This window comes from Arachis duranensis, chromosome 1 (genome assembly GCF_000817695.3).
Source record: "Arachis duranensis cultivar V14167 chromosome 1, aradu.V14167.gnm2.J7QH, whole genome shotgun sequence".
NCBI lineage: Eukaryota > Viridiplantae > Streptophyta > Magnoliopsida > Fabales > Fabaceae > Arachis > Arachis duranensis.
This window is the reverse complement of record NC_029772.3, coordinates 10,180,755-10,195,559: the sequence shown is the minus strand read 5'-3', so window position 1 is coordinate 10,195,559 and position 14,805 is coordinate 10,180,755. Positions and strand designations below refer to the sequence as shown.

At 34.7% G+C, this 14,805-nt stretch overlaps 1 protein-coding gene across 1 annotated transcript; it reads left to right on the top strand.

The window, feature by feature from the left end:
* The first annotated feature begins 6,051 nt into the window (after positions 1–6,051).
* On the top strand, positions 6,052–10,891 carry LOC107476694 (calcium-dependent protein kinase 28). The gene is made up of 12 exons (XM_016096554.3): positions 6,052–6,612; positions 7,266–7,396; positions 7,547–7,588; positions 7,739–7,850; positions 7,936–8,014; positions 8,206–8,375; positions 8,580–8,706; positions 8,834–8,949; positions 9,058–9,165; positions 9,267–9,329; positions 9,489–9,662; positions 10,177–10,891. Exons 1-12 carry the CDS (start codon positions 6,331–6,333, stop codon positions 10,342–10,344), a joined length of 1,572 nt encoding a protein of 523 aa, XP_015952040.1. The 5' UTR covers positions 6,052–6,330; the 3' UTR covers positions 10,345–10,891.
* Positions 10,892–14,805: the final 3,914 nt, after the last annotated feature.

Genomic DNA, 14,805 nt, shown 5'->3' with positions numbered 1-14,805 from the left:
AAAAAAAAAAAAAAAAACTTAAAATAACTTAAAAAAATCACTTATGCGATAAGATGTACATCAAAAATCAACTACTAAAATTAATTATTAGTATAAAATACATGTTAGAATATAATAAAATATACTATAAAAATAATTTAAAAAATACATATATTTACACATAAATACATAGTTGTTAATTTAATAATTATTTTTTAGTACGCATATAACATTTTTGTAGAAAATACTATATATGAAAAAAGTCTAACAAAACTGTTTTGTAACTTTGAGAGAAGGAATATTTTCTCACAAAATAATCAAATTCGAACATCTGGTTACTAAAAATATTCATCTCCACAAAATTATAAAATCATAAATAGAGACTTACGCTTTGGTTTTTTTATTTAAATAAACAAAAGAAATACATTAATTTTTCTTTAAATACATAGGAATAGAAAGGTAGATGAAAATACGCAGGGCCACTTCAAGCGAAGTACCCGCGAAATGTGTTAAGCTTTTATTCAGGGGACGCTCGCGAATTGCTTCTGAGATGGCAGACCGAAGGATTGACCACCCAATCTATTGCTGGCGACCACGAATTGGAGGAAGTCATGGATGGCACTTGCGAAGTGGCCCATTTCAGATGCTGCAGCAACAAAATGGAACAACCCATTGGTGGCGCACACGAATTAGACAACTCATGTATGGCAACCATGAAATTAAATGGCGACCCGTCAGTCAAAGCTGCAAATTCCAGTGAGAACCAGTCCCCCTACGAACATGCACTGGTTGAACTGGGTGGCCATGGACAGAGGTGAAGGGGTTTGGGACGGATATAAAATGGGAGAAGGGGGAGGGGACCAAGTCGAACATGCAGTAGAAGGGAAAGCAAATTTAATAAAAAGGGTTGTGAGAAAAAATTGTGTTGTGGGTAAAAAATATAGGGATACGAGCACCATTAGTTATGTGTCTTATTTATTTAATTTTGTATACTTAGATTTAGTTTATGTAGTTTTGTTTCGCTTGAGTTAGGACATCGTGTATTGTATTAGTTGTTTGTTTTTGTTGTATTTCTTTCCATTTTAGTTTTATATTGTATTAGTCGTTTGTTGTTGAATGTTATATTGTATTAGTAGTTTCATGTAGTTTATGTACTTAGATTTAGGGTTGTTTATCATAATTCATAGTAATCATGAAAGAAACATGTTGTAACACCAAAGGAGAGCCATAAAATGAAATAAAGTAACAATCCACATGTTACATAATTTGGCACAAAAGAAAATAAAAAGCAGCGTAAAATAATATCAATATTGGGAAAGGTAGACTACTAACTGGCAGAAATATACGGACACTGCCACCTTGTATGTTCTGGTTGCCTGCAAAGCCCACATTGCTTTTCTAGTCTCGGCCTTGTCCATCTCATTCCTAATCCTTGTTGACACTGGACATCCTTCCATTGTACGTCGGAGGTAGGGGTTGGGACAAACACGTTGTCCTTCATATGGGGGCCACATATCCTCGTCCAGCAACAGTGGAAATTCCATGTCGTAAACCCAGAACACATTCTCAACACGGTACACTGCCTCGACATAACGTTGCCAATCAAGTCTTGCATGTGCACATCAGCTAAAGCATGACATGGATAGTGCAACGCTTGGAAGTAATCACAGTCACACCTGTGATGTTCACACCTGTGATGTTCAAGATAAATGTGAAACCTAGACTGCACCCCTACCGCTGCTATCTCATCTAATGTGAAGATTGGCGTAGCTTTGTTGTACGACGTCACAAGCATTTGGGAAATTTCCTTTCTGTGTTGCCAGTATAACTTTTTGCAGGAATTGCAAAAAAACTTTACCGCATGCAATATGTGCTTTTGCCTGTTAACCCTTGTTTACAAATAGTGTATTAAGACGATGGTAGGTAGACTTGACAATTGCACAAATTGGGAGGTTACGAGTACCTTTGAGGACGGAGTTGATACACTTCGAAAGATTGGTTGTCATGTGACCATATCGGTTACCGTCATCACGGTGCTATAGCTATTTAGGTGACTCTATACCTGGATCCAAGCTATCAATTATGGAGAGGGGACGGGATCCTCGCTGCTGATTAACTCCAGGTAGTGTTGCGCCTACTCTTGCGTCTTAGAATACGCCATGTTGACCAGGTGTCTTTTGGCTTCGTTACTCTTAAAACTTGTTGCAAAGTTAGAGGCAATATGTCTCACACAGTAAACATTGTGTTTCCATCCACACCCATCTCGCTCTAAAGCTGCCTTTATTGCTGCATGCCTAACAGAGATAAGCAGAATTTCCGATTGAGTTGCTACATGCCTCTTTAGGTTGGTAAGAAAAAAGTACCATGAATATGTATTCTCCAGTTCGACAATTGCAAAAGCGATGGGCAAAATGTTGTTACTCCCGTCCTGTGCTAGCCCATCAGCAGGGTCCTTATATACTTACCATATAAGTGCGTTCCGTCAACTGAGACTAGTGGCTTACAGTGCTTGAAGGCTTTAACATACGACGGGAACGACCAGAAAACCTGATGAAACATGACACTGTCACGGTCCAATGTGTTACCGACATAGTACGATCGCATTTGTAGGTCAACAATTGTCCTTGGTATCACAATGCTTAATTAGTAAAACAGAGAATCGACTAAAACCACCATCAATAACAAAGTCCAATAAGTTTGACTTGCTAGTTATACCTGGAACGAACGCTTGTAGAGCGTTGAAATATCTTCGCAGCTGGTCGTATGACTCCTACCAATCACCATAGATTTTGGCAATTGCTTTCTGCTTCGCATGCCAAACCTTCTTATAAGAAACCTTGTACTCGTATGCTAACTCGACTGATCCTTGCAATACCTTTATGCAAATGGTCGCATCAGCATGAACCATGGAGAATATATGCTGGCAGATGACATTGTTATCAAGTTGAGCATGATCTTGAGACATCGAACTTGCCAAACAACCATAAAGCCCTTGGTATTTTCAAATTTTCCAAAATCTGAAAGACCTGGTCTTTACAACCTGTACCATCCAACGACATTGGTCCCCAAACTGCTTGCATCGACATACATACCAACTTTGATCTGACTCTACAACCTTGTATTCCACACTTCTACGAATGTTGTAGTTTTTGACAGCAAGCATCGCTGTTTCTCTATTGAGAAACTTCAACCCAATCTCGAGCTCCATCTCGTCCGACAAAGCATAGTTGCTCGGGTCTGTCTTCTGCGGATGTCGAGTTCATTGCTCCAAGATTTAAAGATAGATAATGTGCTGACGTGCTGCTGGATACACCACCACCCACCTCCCCACCTCCCGATTTGGCACGAATTAGAAGAACTGTCTCGCAATAAAGCGGTTGGATTTCGGGAACAATTTCTACTTCGTCACCGCTAAAATCTTCAATCTCATCTTCATCAGACATGTCTACCAAGCCATCAACATGACCTTATGGGAATGCAACAGGGTTGGAAGGGGAGGGACGTGCATGACGATTTTCTGTATTTTGTTCTGGCGTCACAAAGGCATTAAAGGTGGGACTACGACCCCTAGCAATATCCTAAAACGGAACAAATTCTGCCGATCCCAAATTTCTAACCTGCTCCACATTATTAGAACTAGATGAGCTTCCACCAATATCTTGAAGATTCACACAAAGTTTCAACGAATAGATGCTTCCAATGGTACGATGATAAGAAAACATCATTGAAACATGCTGATTAGATTTAATCTGTATTTTCTGATACGCAGATGAGTTGGTTACTGCAACTGACATATTGTAAGTCAGCTTCGTAATTTCCTTTTTTCCAACCATACTAGTATTTATGAGAATCAAAATTTTCATTTCTTGCAATGATGTTTGTGGCGGAATCATTATCTAAAGTGGATCACCACAAACAAATGTGATACCTTCTGCTGTATGAGAAATTTTTTCATTCGAATATATGATGACATAGATATTTTCAGAAGCCACAGACACAACAAAACTAGCAACCACAGTATTTAAGAGATAAAGAAAGTAAAGTGGTAGAAAAAAATTTGGAGTTGGAAGAGATGGCAGGAGAATAGTTTCTTCCGTGTATGATAACACACTGGTAGCCACAAGCGTTTATATAGCGAAATTCAAAACTAATTTCACATGTGGTACACCTTATTTGTACTATTTCATTTGTAGTACCAATGAGTTGGACACCATTTCGTGTCTGCCCCATTTGATGCGCCCATTTCGTGGGCACCAGTCACTAAATGGCCACTCTTGCCCATTTTACTAGCGCCGAACCAGAAGTGGTTCTGCCATGTCAGATTCAATTTAATGGTGCTTTTCCTGAAATGAAGGCTTAACCCATTTTGTATATACTTATCTTAAAGTGGTCCTATGCATTTTCGTCTATCTTTTTATCTCAGTATATTCTGGAAATTAATGTATTTCATTTATTTATTTAAATAAAAAAACTCATGTAATACTATAATATAAAAAGATCAATGTTAATACTAAAGATATCTTAAACAGTTTCATATTAATTAAAAAATAGTGAATAAAAAGTACATATAAAAATATTTATAGATAAATATGATGATTTAGTTATTTAAATTTATGGTCTTATCTAAAATAAATGAATTTTTCTTGACATAGAAAATTAGTCCATGTCACAAATTTATTTTTACGTGGATAATAACAGTATTAGCGAGAGAGGAGTCTTTTCTTGCTCTTTAAGTCGGGTAGGACTTGAGTCATGATACTCATATTCTAAGTAAGTCGGATAAATTAATCCGTATTATTTTTGGTGTGATCTTCTTTAATTTTAGTCGAATTTTGTTAGATCCATCACATGATCAATCTATTTTAAACTTCAGAATAAATAATTAATAATAGTCAATAATAAACAAATATTTTATTTTTATAGCATTAAAATTTTAGATTTAAAATTTAAAATTTAAAATTTAATATTTAGAATATTAATAAACATTAATAAAAAATAATATTTTAGAGTAAAACATCGTTTTTGTCCCAACGTTTGTGGTAAGTCTCAAAGTTCTCCCTAACGTTTCAATCGTCCTATTTAAGTCTCTAACGTTTTAAAATTGACTCAATGTTGTCCTGCCGTTAGGGATCCGTTAACAGAATTGACGGTGGGACAAAATTGAGACGATTTTGAAACGTTAGGGATTTAAATAGGGCAAAAACGTTAAAGACAAAAAATACATAAAATTAAATTTTAATTTAATTTTATCTTTCAATAATATTAATTTTTTACTGTACATAGTATTCAATTATTTTTTAATTACATCTAAATAAATTACACTTAATCACATTACTTTCAATTTAAATAAATTTATTTTTTTATAATTTTAAAGAATTTTGATACATTAGAGACAAAAGGTATAATTTATATTTTATTGTATATATATTATTTTTTTCTTTTCTGTAAGTTTATATACTAGTCATTCTACAAATATTTCATGATAGCTAAAAATCTTTAAGAATAAAATTATAAAAAATAATTTATTTAAAATAAAATTAATATGATTAAGTGTAATTTACTTAGATGTGATTAAAAAATAACTGAATACTATATATAGTAAAAAATTGATATTATTGAAGGATAAAATTAAAATTTATTTCTATGTATCATTTTTGTCTTTAACGTTTTCGTCCAATTTAAGTCCCCAACGTTTTAAAATTGTCTCAATTTTGTCCCGCCGTCAATTATGTTAACGGATTTCTAACGGCAAGACAATCAGTTTTAAAACGTTAAGAACTTAAATAGAACGATTGAAACGTTAAGAACAACTTTAAAACTTATCCCAAACGTTTGAAACGAAAATGATACTCTAAATTTTATTTACGTAACATTACTTTAAAAAAGTTTCCTTCCTTCACTTAGATATGGATTAATTCAGAACTCACAAAGTCCATTGGCATTATTTAACATGGTTATTGGTTAATCTACGCACTCTAAAGCAATAATTACATATAGTACTTAAAAAAAAAATGATTTTAAGACCAAAAATCAACAGAAGAGAGTAGTAGAGTCTGTCTGACTAACTCTCCATTCAAAAGTCCGTTTTGACCACTCCCCTCCTTCTTCCCTTCTTCCTCCTCCCTGCTCCAACCTTTCCTCTTCTCTCTCACAGATACACACACACACACAACACTTTCTTAATTCATATATCTTATTATCTTTTCTATTCTCTCATCAAATGAATGACAACTACTACCTACTCCCTATTATTATTATTACTACGACGACTAACACTCCTCATTATTATTATTCCCAACACCGCATCACCATCTCAAACAATAACTATTCTCTTTTCACTAACACTCAATCATGGGCGCGTGCTTTTCCGCATCTAAAGTCGTTAGCGGCTCCAATACGACGTCGCATCACAACAAACACAAACACCAACGGCATCACCAGCAGCAGAAGCAACGGCCTACGCACAAGCACGTGCCGTGCGGCAAGCGAACCGATTTCGGTTACGACAAAGACTTCGATGACCGTTACTCCCTTGGCAAGTTGTTAGGTCACGGTCAATTCGGTTACACCTATGTCGCAATTGACAAGGCCGATGGCCACCGCGTCGCCGTTAAGAGGCTCGATAAGGCAAAGGTAGATTTGTTTATTTAGTTATGATTAGTTAGTTAGTTAGGATTTCAGTTATTACAGCTGGAATATTTGTTGAGATTTCAAGCGTAAGTGGTGAAGTCGATTAAGGTTTGGGTGATTGAGGCTCTGCAATTCTTGATTTGGTTGTTGGATGATGATGATGCTGACGGTGTGCTCAGATTTGTTGAATGTTGACTTTCATTTGCTGAAATTTTCTGGTGTATGAATATGGTTTTTTATTTTTTATTTTTTGGAAATTTGATTTTTGTACACTAATAATGTTGGTATTTTACATTGTCAACTTATTATATAAAATGTATGGTGTATAGGTGAGTGGTGAATGAGTTTTGAGGTAGCTATTATTGAAAGAGTCAACTATTCCTAAATCCCAGTGACTTGAGTAAATAATTGGATGACTGTGTAAAAGGTTTGTTAAACTGCATCGAGATTAAGTTCTCAGATTGTGGTTGGTTATTCTAATTGTAGCTGCTCGGCTCGTAGTTACTGTGGTTCTCTCTTTTACCTGTGTATTGCATTCCTAAGGCTAAGCAGCTATGTGGTTGTGTGTTTAGTGTCAGTCTAGCCACACAGAAGTGATGTGAGCTTAGATAAAATCATGCATTTCTAAATTTATTATCTCTTGAATTTGTTGGCAGATGGTTCTTCCTATAGCTGTGGAGGACGTCAAGCGAGAAGTCAAGATACTGAAAGCACTTGCTGGCCACGAGAATGTGGTTCAGTTCTACAATGCTTTTGAAGATGATTCCTATGTGTACATAGTTATGGAGTAAGTTGGTTTCATTTTTGGCCTTTTTTTCCTGTGTTCATTTGGTTTTGACTAGTAATTTATTGCAATGTAGTCTGAATTTATCCTATAAAATCATGTATTATTGTCATGCTAATGTTGAGTTAAGCCTTACCTCCTTTATTTTATTAGGTTGTGTGAGGGTGGAGAACTGCTAGATCGGATATTGGCCAAGTAAGTATTGTTTGTATCAGTATTTTACTGAGCTAGGTGTCTATTCTGAGTTCATATTGAGATTGCAGTGACGGACTCATTAATGACTCCAATTTTTGTCTGAGCTCGATTTATCGTACCAAAACTCACTTCTTCATTTGCTTTAATCAGGAAGAACAGTCGGTATAGTGAAAAAGATGCCGCAGTGGTTGTCAGGCAGATGCTCAAGGTTGCTGCTGAGTGTCATCTACATGGTTTGGTACACCGCGACATGAAACCAGAGGTAGGGTTAAGTTCATTGGGATACCTAGCAAATCTGAGTCATATGGAGCCATTGTCAAAATTATATATTTTTTCTTTGCATGCAGAACTTCCTTTTCAAATCAACCAAAGAAAACTCACCTTTAAAGGCTACAGATTTTGGTTTGTCAGATTTCATAAAACCTGGTGAGGAAATACTTTAATGTGCATGATTGTTTTTCCTGCCCCAACCCCCTCTTTTTTTTTTCTATCAAACACGGTATACTTTATTACTTTTATTATTATTACCATCATTTTCCTTTTTTTGTTTGAGTTATCAGACATCTTTGTGATCTTTATTTGACAATTATTTGTTATTTTTCGGGGAAAAAATGCAGGAAAAAAATTTCATGATATAGTTGGCAGTGCTTACTATGTTGCGCCTGAAGTTTTAAAACGCAAGTCGGGCCCTGAGTCAGATGTGTGGAGCATAGGTGTTATTACTTACATATTACTCTGTGGGAAACGTCCATTTTGGGATAAGACCGAGGATGGTATTTTCAAGGAGGTACTATACATTAACATTAGTCCATTCTTTTAAGTTTTACAATTTTTGGGGTATTGTGATCTATTCTTGTTTTTTTAGTGGCATAAATAATAAATCTTTGGCCCCTTACTTTCCTTGCCTATTGATTGTGATCAAATAATTTGTTTTACAACTTTTGTTTGTTGCTACATTAAATGTATGATCTGATATAATCTGTCCATGCAGGTCTTACGTAACAAGCCTGATTTCCGCAGGAAACCATGGCCAACTATAAGCAGTGCAGCAAAGGATTTTGTGAAGAAATTGTTGGTAAAGGATCCTCGGGCAAGATTAACTGCTGCTCAGGCTTTGTGTATGTATCCAATTGTGTGTATTTTATTACATTTTTTATTAAGAAGACTCTGATATGTTAATTTACAATAAAAGCTTCCCTTGATGTTTAATTGCTTTGACTTATTGTAAATTCCTGATATTTCCAGCACATCCATGGGTTAGAGAAGGAGGAGAAGCATCGGAGATTCCTATTGATATATCAGTTCTGAGCAACATGCGCCAGTTTGTGAAGTATAGCCGGTTGAAACAATTTGCATTGAGGGTAAGACAAATTAGTTAAGTTATAACCTTTACATGTTATATCAGGCAGTAGGCATAGAATGTGATAGGTCCAGCCGTCCTGCTTTTCTCTTACCTGATAATCTTCCAGGCATTGGCGAGTACACTTAATGAAGAAGAGTTGGCTGATCTAAGAGATCAATTTGACGCGATTGATGTGGACAAAAATGGTTCAATTAGTCTGGAAGAGATGAGACAGGTAGCCTGTTAAATTTACTTGCTTTGTAACTAGTATCTAAATACATTACCAATTAATGAGTAATTATTCCCTTAACCACGGTTTCCCCCACTTTTGCTCAGGCTCTTGCTAAAGATCTACCTTGGAAGTTGAAAGAATCGCGTGTTCTAGAGATATTGCAAGCGGTGAGTATGCGTGATATTGTGCAGACAGTACACATAATCAGCCATAATTCAACTTTTAAGACATGGAGTTTCTTTGGTGATTGATGATAGTGATCTCAGGAATCTTAATATTGCCTTTGGCTTGTTAAAATAGTAAAATTCAATCTTATATATTTGCAGATAGATAGCAACACAGATGGGCTAGTGGATTTCACTGAGTTTGTGGCTGCTACATTACATGTTCACCAATTGGAGGAACATGACTCTGCAAAGTGGCAGCGACGATCACAGGCTGCTTTTGAGAAATTCGACATAGACAAGGATGGATATATTACTCCGGAGGAACTAAGAATGGTTGGTCTCTGTCTTTTTCAAGCTACCCAAACATTTTTTAAGGAAGTTTTTTCTCTCAATTATTTAAAGGTTTAATTACTTTTGAAATCTAGTTTAAATATTTGCAATTAAGCCTCTGATTTCACAACAATTTTCAATCACATCCCTATAGTTTAAACATTTTTACTCAATTCCTTATGTTAACAAATATTTTTCAACTAGGTCTTTCTAATTAATAAATCTTGAAACCAAATCCCTATACTAAAGAATGTTTTTTTTAAAGAGTTTTTGTCTAGTTTGGGAGTTTAATCAGAAAAGTTTTAAACTAAATGGACCTATTTGAAAATGTTTGTACAGTATAGGGATTTTATTATAAATATTTAAACTAGAAGGATCTAATTAAAAACTGATTAAGATACTATAAAAGGTTTCCAAAGTAATTTAACCTTATTTAAGATTTGTTTCCCGGTGAATGCTCACCAATATTTGCATCTATGATTTTCTGCAACTAATGTAACCTTTTGGCCATTTTCAGCATACAGGATTAAGAGGTTCAATTGATCCTCTGCTTGAGGAAGCTGACATTGACAAAGATGGAAAAATCAGCCTTCCAGAATTTCGCAGACTCCTAAGAACTGCAAGCATTGGTTCTCGGAATTTGCCAAGCCCCAGCGGCAACCGGCGCACTACAATCTTAGAATAGAGGTTGTTTCGGAGTCAGAGGCTCAGTTAAGCAAGTATTGTGAGTGGAGTAGAGTTCCTTCTAAGATTATCTTCTGTGCAGATTGTGCTGAAGCCATTAAGACTGTTATCTATTTCTGCATTTTTTTTTCGCTCGTCTGCTCTGACAATCTATGGAACTCGAACTCCAGTTACAGTGGCGTGCGCCCCCGCACAGTGATTATATTCCTTAAGGACTACGTCAAGAGGTTTTTGGTAGAGTTTGTGCATAAAATATTTTCAGGTTTCATCAGTGTACATGATTTATTTGTGGGGGGTGTTCTTGGTTTGTCATTCATGTAATAATGTGTAACTATAAATAAATATATCTTCTAGTCAGAAATTGGGGGGAAAATGAAAAAGGAAGGAGCAGCAAATGAACAAGAAATATGTTGATAGAGTTCTATTGTCTTGCCATTTTCAAACTTTTCTTAGTTTAGTCATTTCCTCCCAAAAAAGCAAGTTCGACCTGGTATTGTGCTAATGATTACATTACATGTGGTGTGTACTGATTTGAATATGAAGTGTAACTAGAACTGAGTTTTTTTTTTTGTACATAAACCCCAAAAACATCTTAGTAAGTTTCCCACTATTGATGATACGATTTTGCTGGCCAAGGTAGAAGTAGAATCATGTAACAATAATGGATAATGATAAATCTTCTTCACAAATACTCTTCCTAAATCCTAGCAACTAAATATAGGAAGTTTTACAAGGTTCTAAATACATTTAATTAAGTATTAGAAAGATTATTAAACATTAAATACCATTCTTTTTTAAGGATCACTTTGCTAACCGATTTATTTAAAAGTATTTCTGTAACGGTAAGATAGGGTAAGAGACGGAAAGACTAAAATTCAGTATCATGTTTAGTAGTTTAGAGATTAGTACTAAAATTTTAATATCTGCTTTTAAAATTTCAGTATTTCAGTATCTCCAAAAAATGGAGACACAGAGATTGAAATTTTTTTAGGATAAAGACTGAAACTTTAATAATATTTTATGCCTAAAATATTTCTATTTTAATTAATTAATTCTAACTTTATCTTTTATGCAAATTAAATTAGAGTTTTATTCTTATTTCAATCTCTGTCTCCAACTTTATACCAAATACAATACTAAGACTTATTTTAATATTTGTTTTTCCGTCTTTGTCTCCCAATCTCAGTCTCTCAATCTTTTTCTTTCGACGCTAGCTAAGTATTTGACATAATATGAAAAAACGGAAAATTTGTCTGTTGAATAACTTGAATAATACTCTATGCAGGATGGTTTTATGAAAAAATGAAAGAAAAATATGTAATTGACTCATTGGTCAACTTTGGATTGAGAATGCATTATTGTTGATATTGGTCCTTAAAAAAATTGAAGTATAACTGTATTTCTTAAAGATTTATACCTCAACTTGATCAATTTGACGTTGGAAAAAGGTTGATGCTAACACCTTACGAAAAAAAAATAAGGAGGGTAGTGTTCTTTAAATTCGAAAGTCTAAATTTTAAAATTTAAATTCTAAATTATGAATCTTATCTTTTAATTTAATTTTAAATGCTAAATTCTAAAATTTAAATCTGAATTGGATATAAAGTATAATAAATAAAGAGTTAAATAAAAACAAAAGATTTAGATTTTTTAAATTTTAAATTTTATTTTAAAAGATAAAATGTGATTGATAAAAAAATATGAAAAAGAATTATTTAAAAATAAAAGAACAAACTTTACCTTCTTAAATGAAAATTTAAAATTTAAAGAGTTTAAATTTCTAAAATATTTAAAGATTAATCTTAAAGAATTACTCACGTGAATTAAATTAGTTATTTTTTTTAATTTATGATATGAACTTGATAATTATTAATATATGAGATAAAATTTGTTACGTATCATATTTTTAATATATTATGTTAATAACATAATAATCAACTAGAAAATTAATAAAAAGGAAAACGCACATACGGATTAATGATGTATATAGAATATATAGAAGCATTTATTGTTAAGAAAGAAGGAAAATGAAAAAAAAATTTGAAGAGAAATCCTTACAATAATTTCTTTCTAACTCTATCTGTACACACCTGTAAGATGTACTTGAGCAAGAAGTACCTAATAGAAATACCAACTTAACTCGTTGACGTACTTTTGGATCAAATTAAAGCCTTGAATTTGGACTTTAGTATTGAGTAATGGTGATCTATCATGGGCTAAATTAACCTTTTTTTGTTGTGACTAAATAGAAAGGAAAGAAAAAAAATAGAGACAAAATCAAATTAATTGGCTAGGTTCATATCTAAATCTATTAGATGTTGAAATTTACTCCATGGTTGACTCCAATTCGAGTGAATGTCTGCGCCAGAAGCAGCTGCTTTAGCCATACAATCTGTAACACTATTTGCATTTCTCTGAATTAAAAGAATAGAGACTCTTCAATTCCAATTCATAACCTCCTGTATATGCTTTGCCAAATCCCATTCCGAAATATCCTTACCAAGCATTCTTTGGTTTACCAAGAAAAGAGTTTCTAAACAGTCTGTTTCACAAATAACCTCACGAAATTCACTTTCCCAAGCAAGAAGTAAACCTCTCCAAATTGCATACAATTCAGCAAAAAGAACACTGCATACTTCAACTTTTCCAGTGCAACCTTTCAACCAACATCCATCAGGATTGCGAATGATATAACCAAAACCAGTATAGCTAAAAAGAGCAAAACAGCTAGCATCATAATTCAATTTAACAGAATGAACTGGAGGTGGAACCCAATGCAAACAAAGCAAAGGAGGAGACAAAGATTGATGCATAGCAAAAATAATGTGAAACTCCCTTACTGAACTACGAATCAAACTCACCACTTTACTAGCACTTCAAGAATCATCTATGTTAAATAAGTCATGATTCCTGCTTCTCCAAATCCACCAGATGGTTGAAAAGAAAAGAAAAACATCTCCACTCCTTGCACCTCTGTAGAGCCAATCACGTAAATCCGAGTTATCTGAATACAGGCCTAAAAGGTTCCAGACCTCCTTGGCACTAGGACACTCCCGAAGACAATAAAAAATAGATTTAGAACCATTCTGACACCGATGACAGGTGCTAGATAAAGCTAAGCCACGACCCAAACGAAACTCTGCCATAGAAATAGCATTATAAAGACTGAGCCAAATCCAGAACTTGTACTTCTCAGGAATATGCAGTCGTCATACCCACAACCAATTATCATGCTCATTCTAGTCAAACTTTCTTTTGGCTAGCCAACTGTACCCACTCCTAGCTGAGTAAAGTCTAGAAAATGCCACATTCCACGACCAACCTGAACTCTCTCCAGCATTCAAATCCGGATTATAAGCATTCAAACACTGTTGGACATCTTCTGAAATGATAGAGAAAATATCATGGAGATTCTATTGACCATCTTTCCAAATGTCTCTAATAGTTAAATCAGAGTCAGATATATGTACAAAAAGGACATCTTGAGCAATTGGGCCCTCAATACTCCAATTGTCAAACCAAAAAGATTGTTCAAGTGACCCAAACGCACCAAGAGAAGGCATCCTTAAGAGCACCAAAAGCCTTTGAGATACTCTTCCAAACATGAGAAGCGTTGCAAGGGACAGGGCCATCTAAAACTCCCTCATTCCTCAGATACTTTGCCCTCAATAGAGCAACCCAAGGCTTGTCCTGACAATGAAAAAGTTGTCAAACCAATTTACTAAGTAAAGATATATTAAAACATGCAGGATCTCTAACACACAGGCCACCAAATTTTTTTGGAGTGATCACGGTCCTCCAATTAACAAGAGAAAGACCTCTAACAACAACTTGACCCTTCCAAAGGAACTGTCTCATCATAGAAGACAATTTATCACAAATCCAATTTGGAAAAAAAGATGCATATCATAGACAGGAATGGATACTACAACAGAATTGATCAGGCAAAGTCTCTCTACTTTATTTAGAAGCCTTCCTTTCCAGTTAGCTAATCTTCCCCTCACCTTTTTAATCACTGAATGAAAAGAAGCCTTACTGTTACGGGAATGATTAAAGTTAACTCCAAGATATCTGGTGTACGAAATTGTGATCATCAACAATGGCGCCAAAAACTTGGTAGCGCTCTCAAACGTGAATCACACTTAGTCACAACTCCGCACAACTAACCAGCAAGTGCACTGGGTCGTCCAAATACCTTACGTGAGTAAGGGTCGATCCCACGGAGATTGTTGGTATGAAGCAAGTTATGGTCATCTTGTAAATCTCAGTTATGCGGATAGTAAATGTTATGGAGTTTTCGAATAATAAATAAAGCAGAAAATAAAGATAGAGTTACTCATGTAATTCAATGGTGGGAATTTCAGATAAGTGTATGAAGATGCTTGTCCCTGTTGGATCTCTGCTTTCCTACTGCCTTTCTTCAATCCTTCTTATTCCTTTCCATGGCAAGCTGTATGTAGGG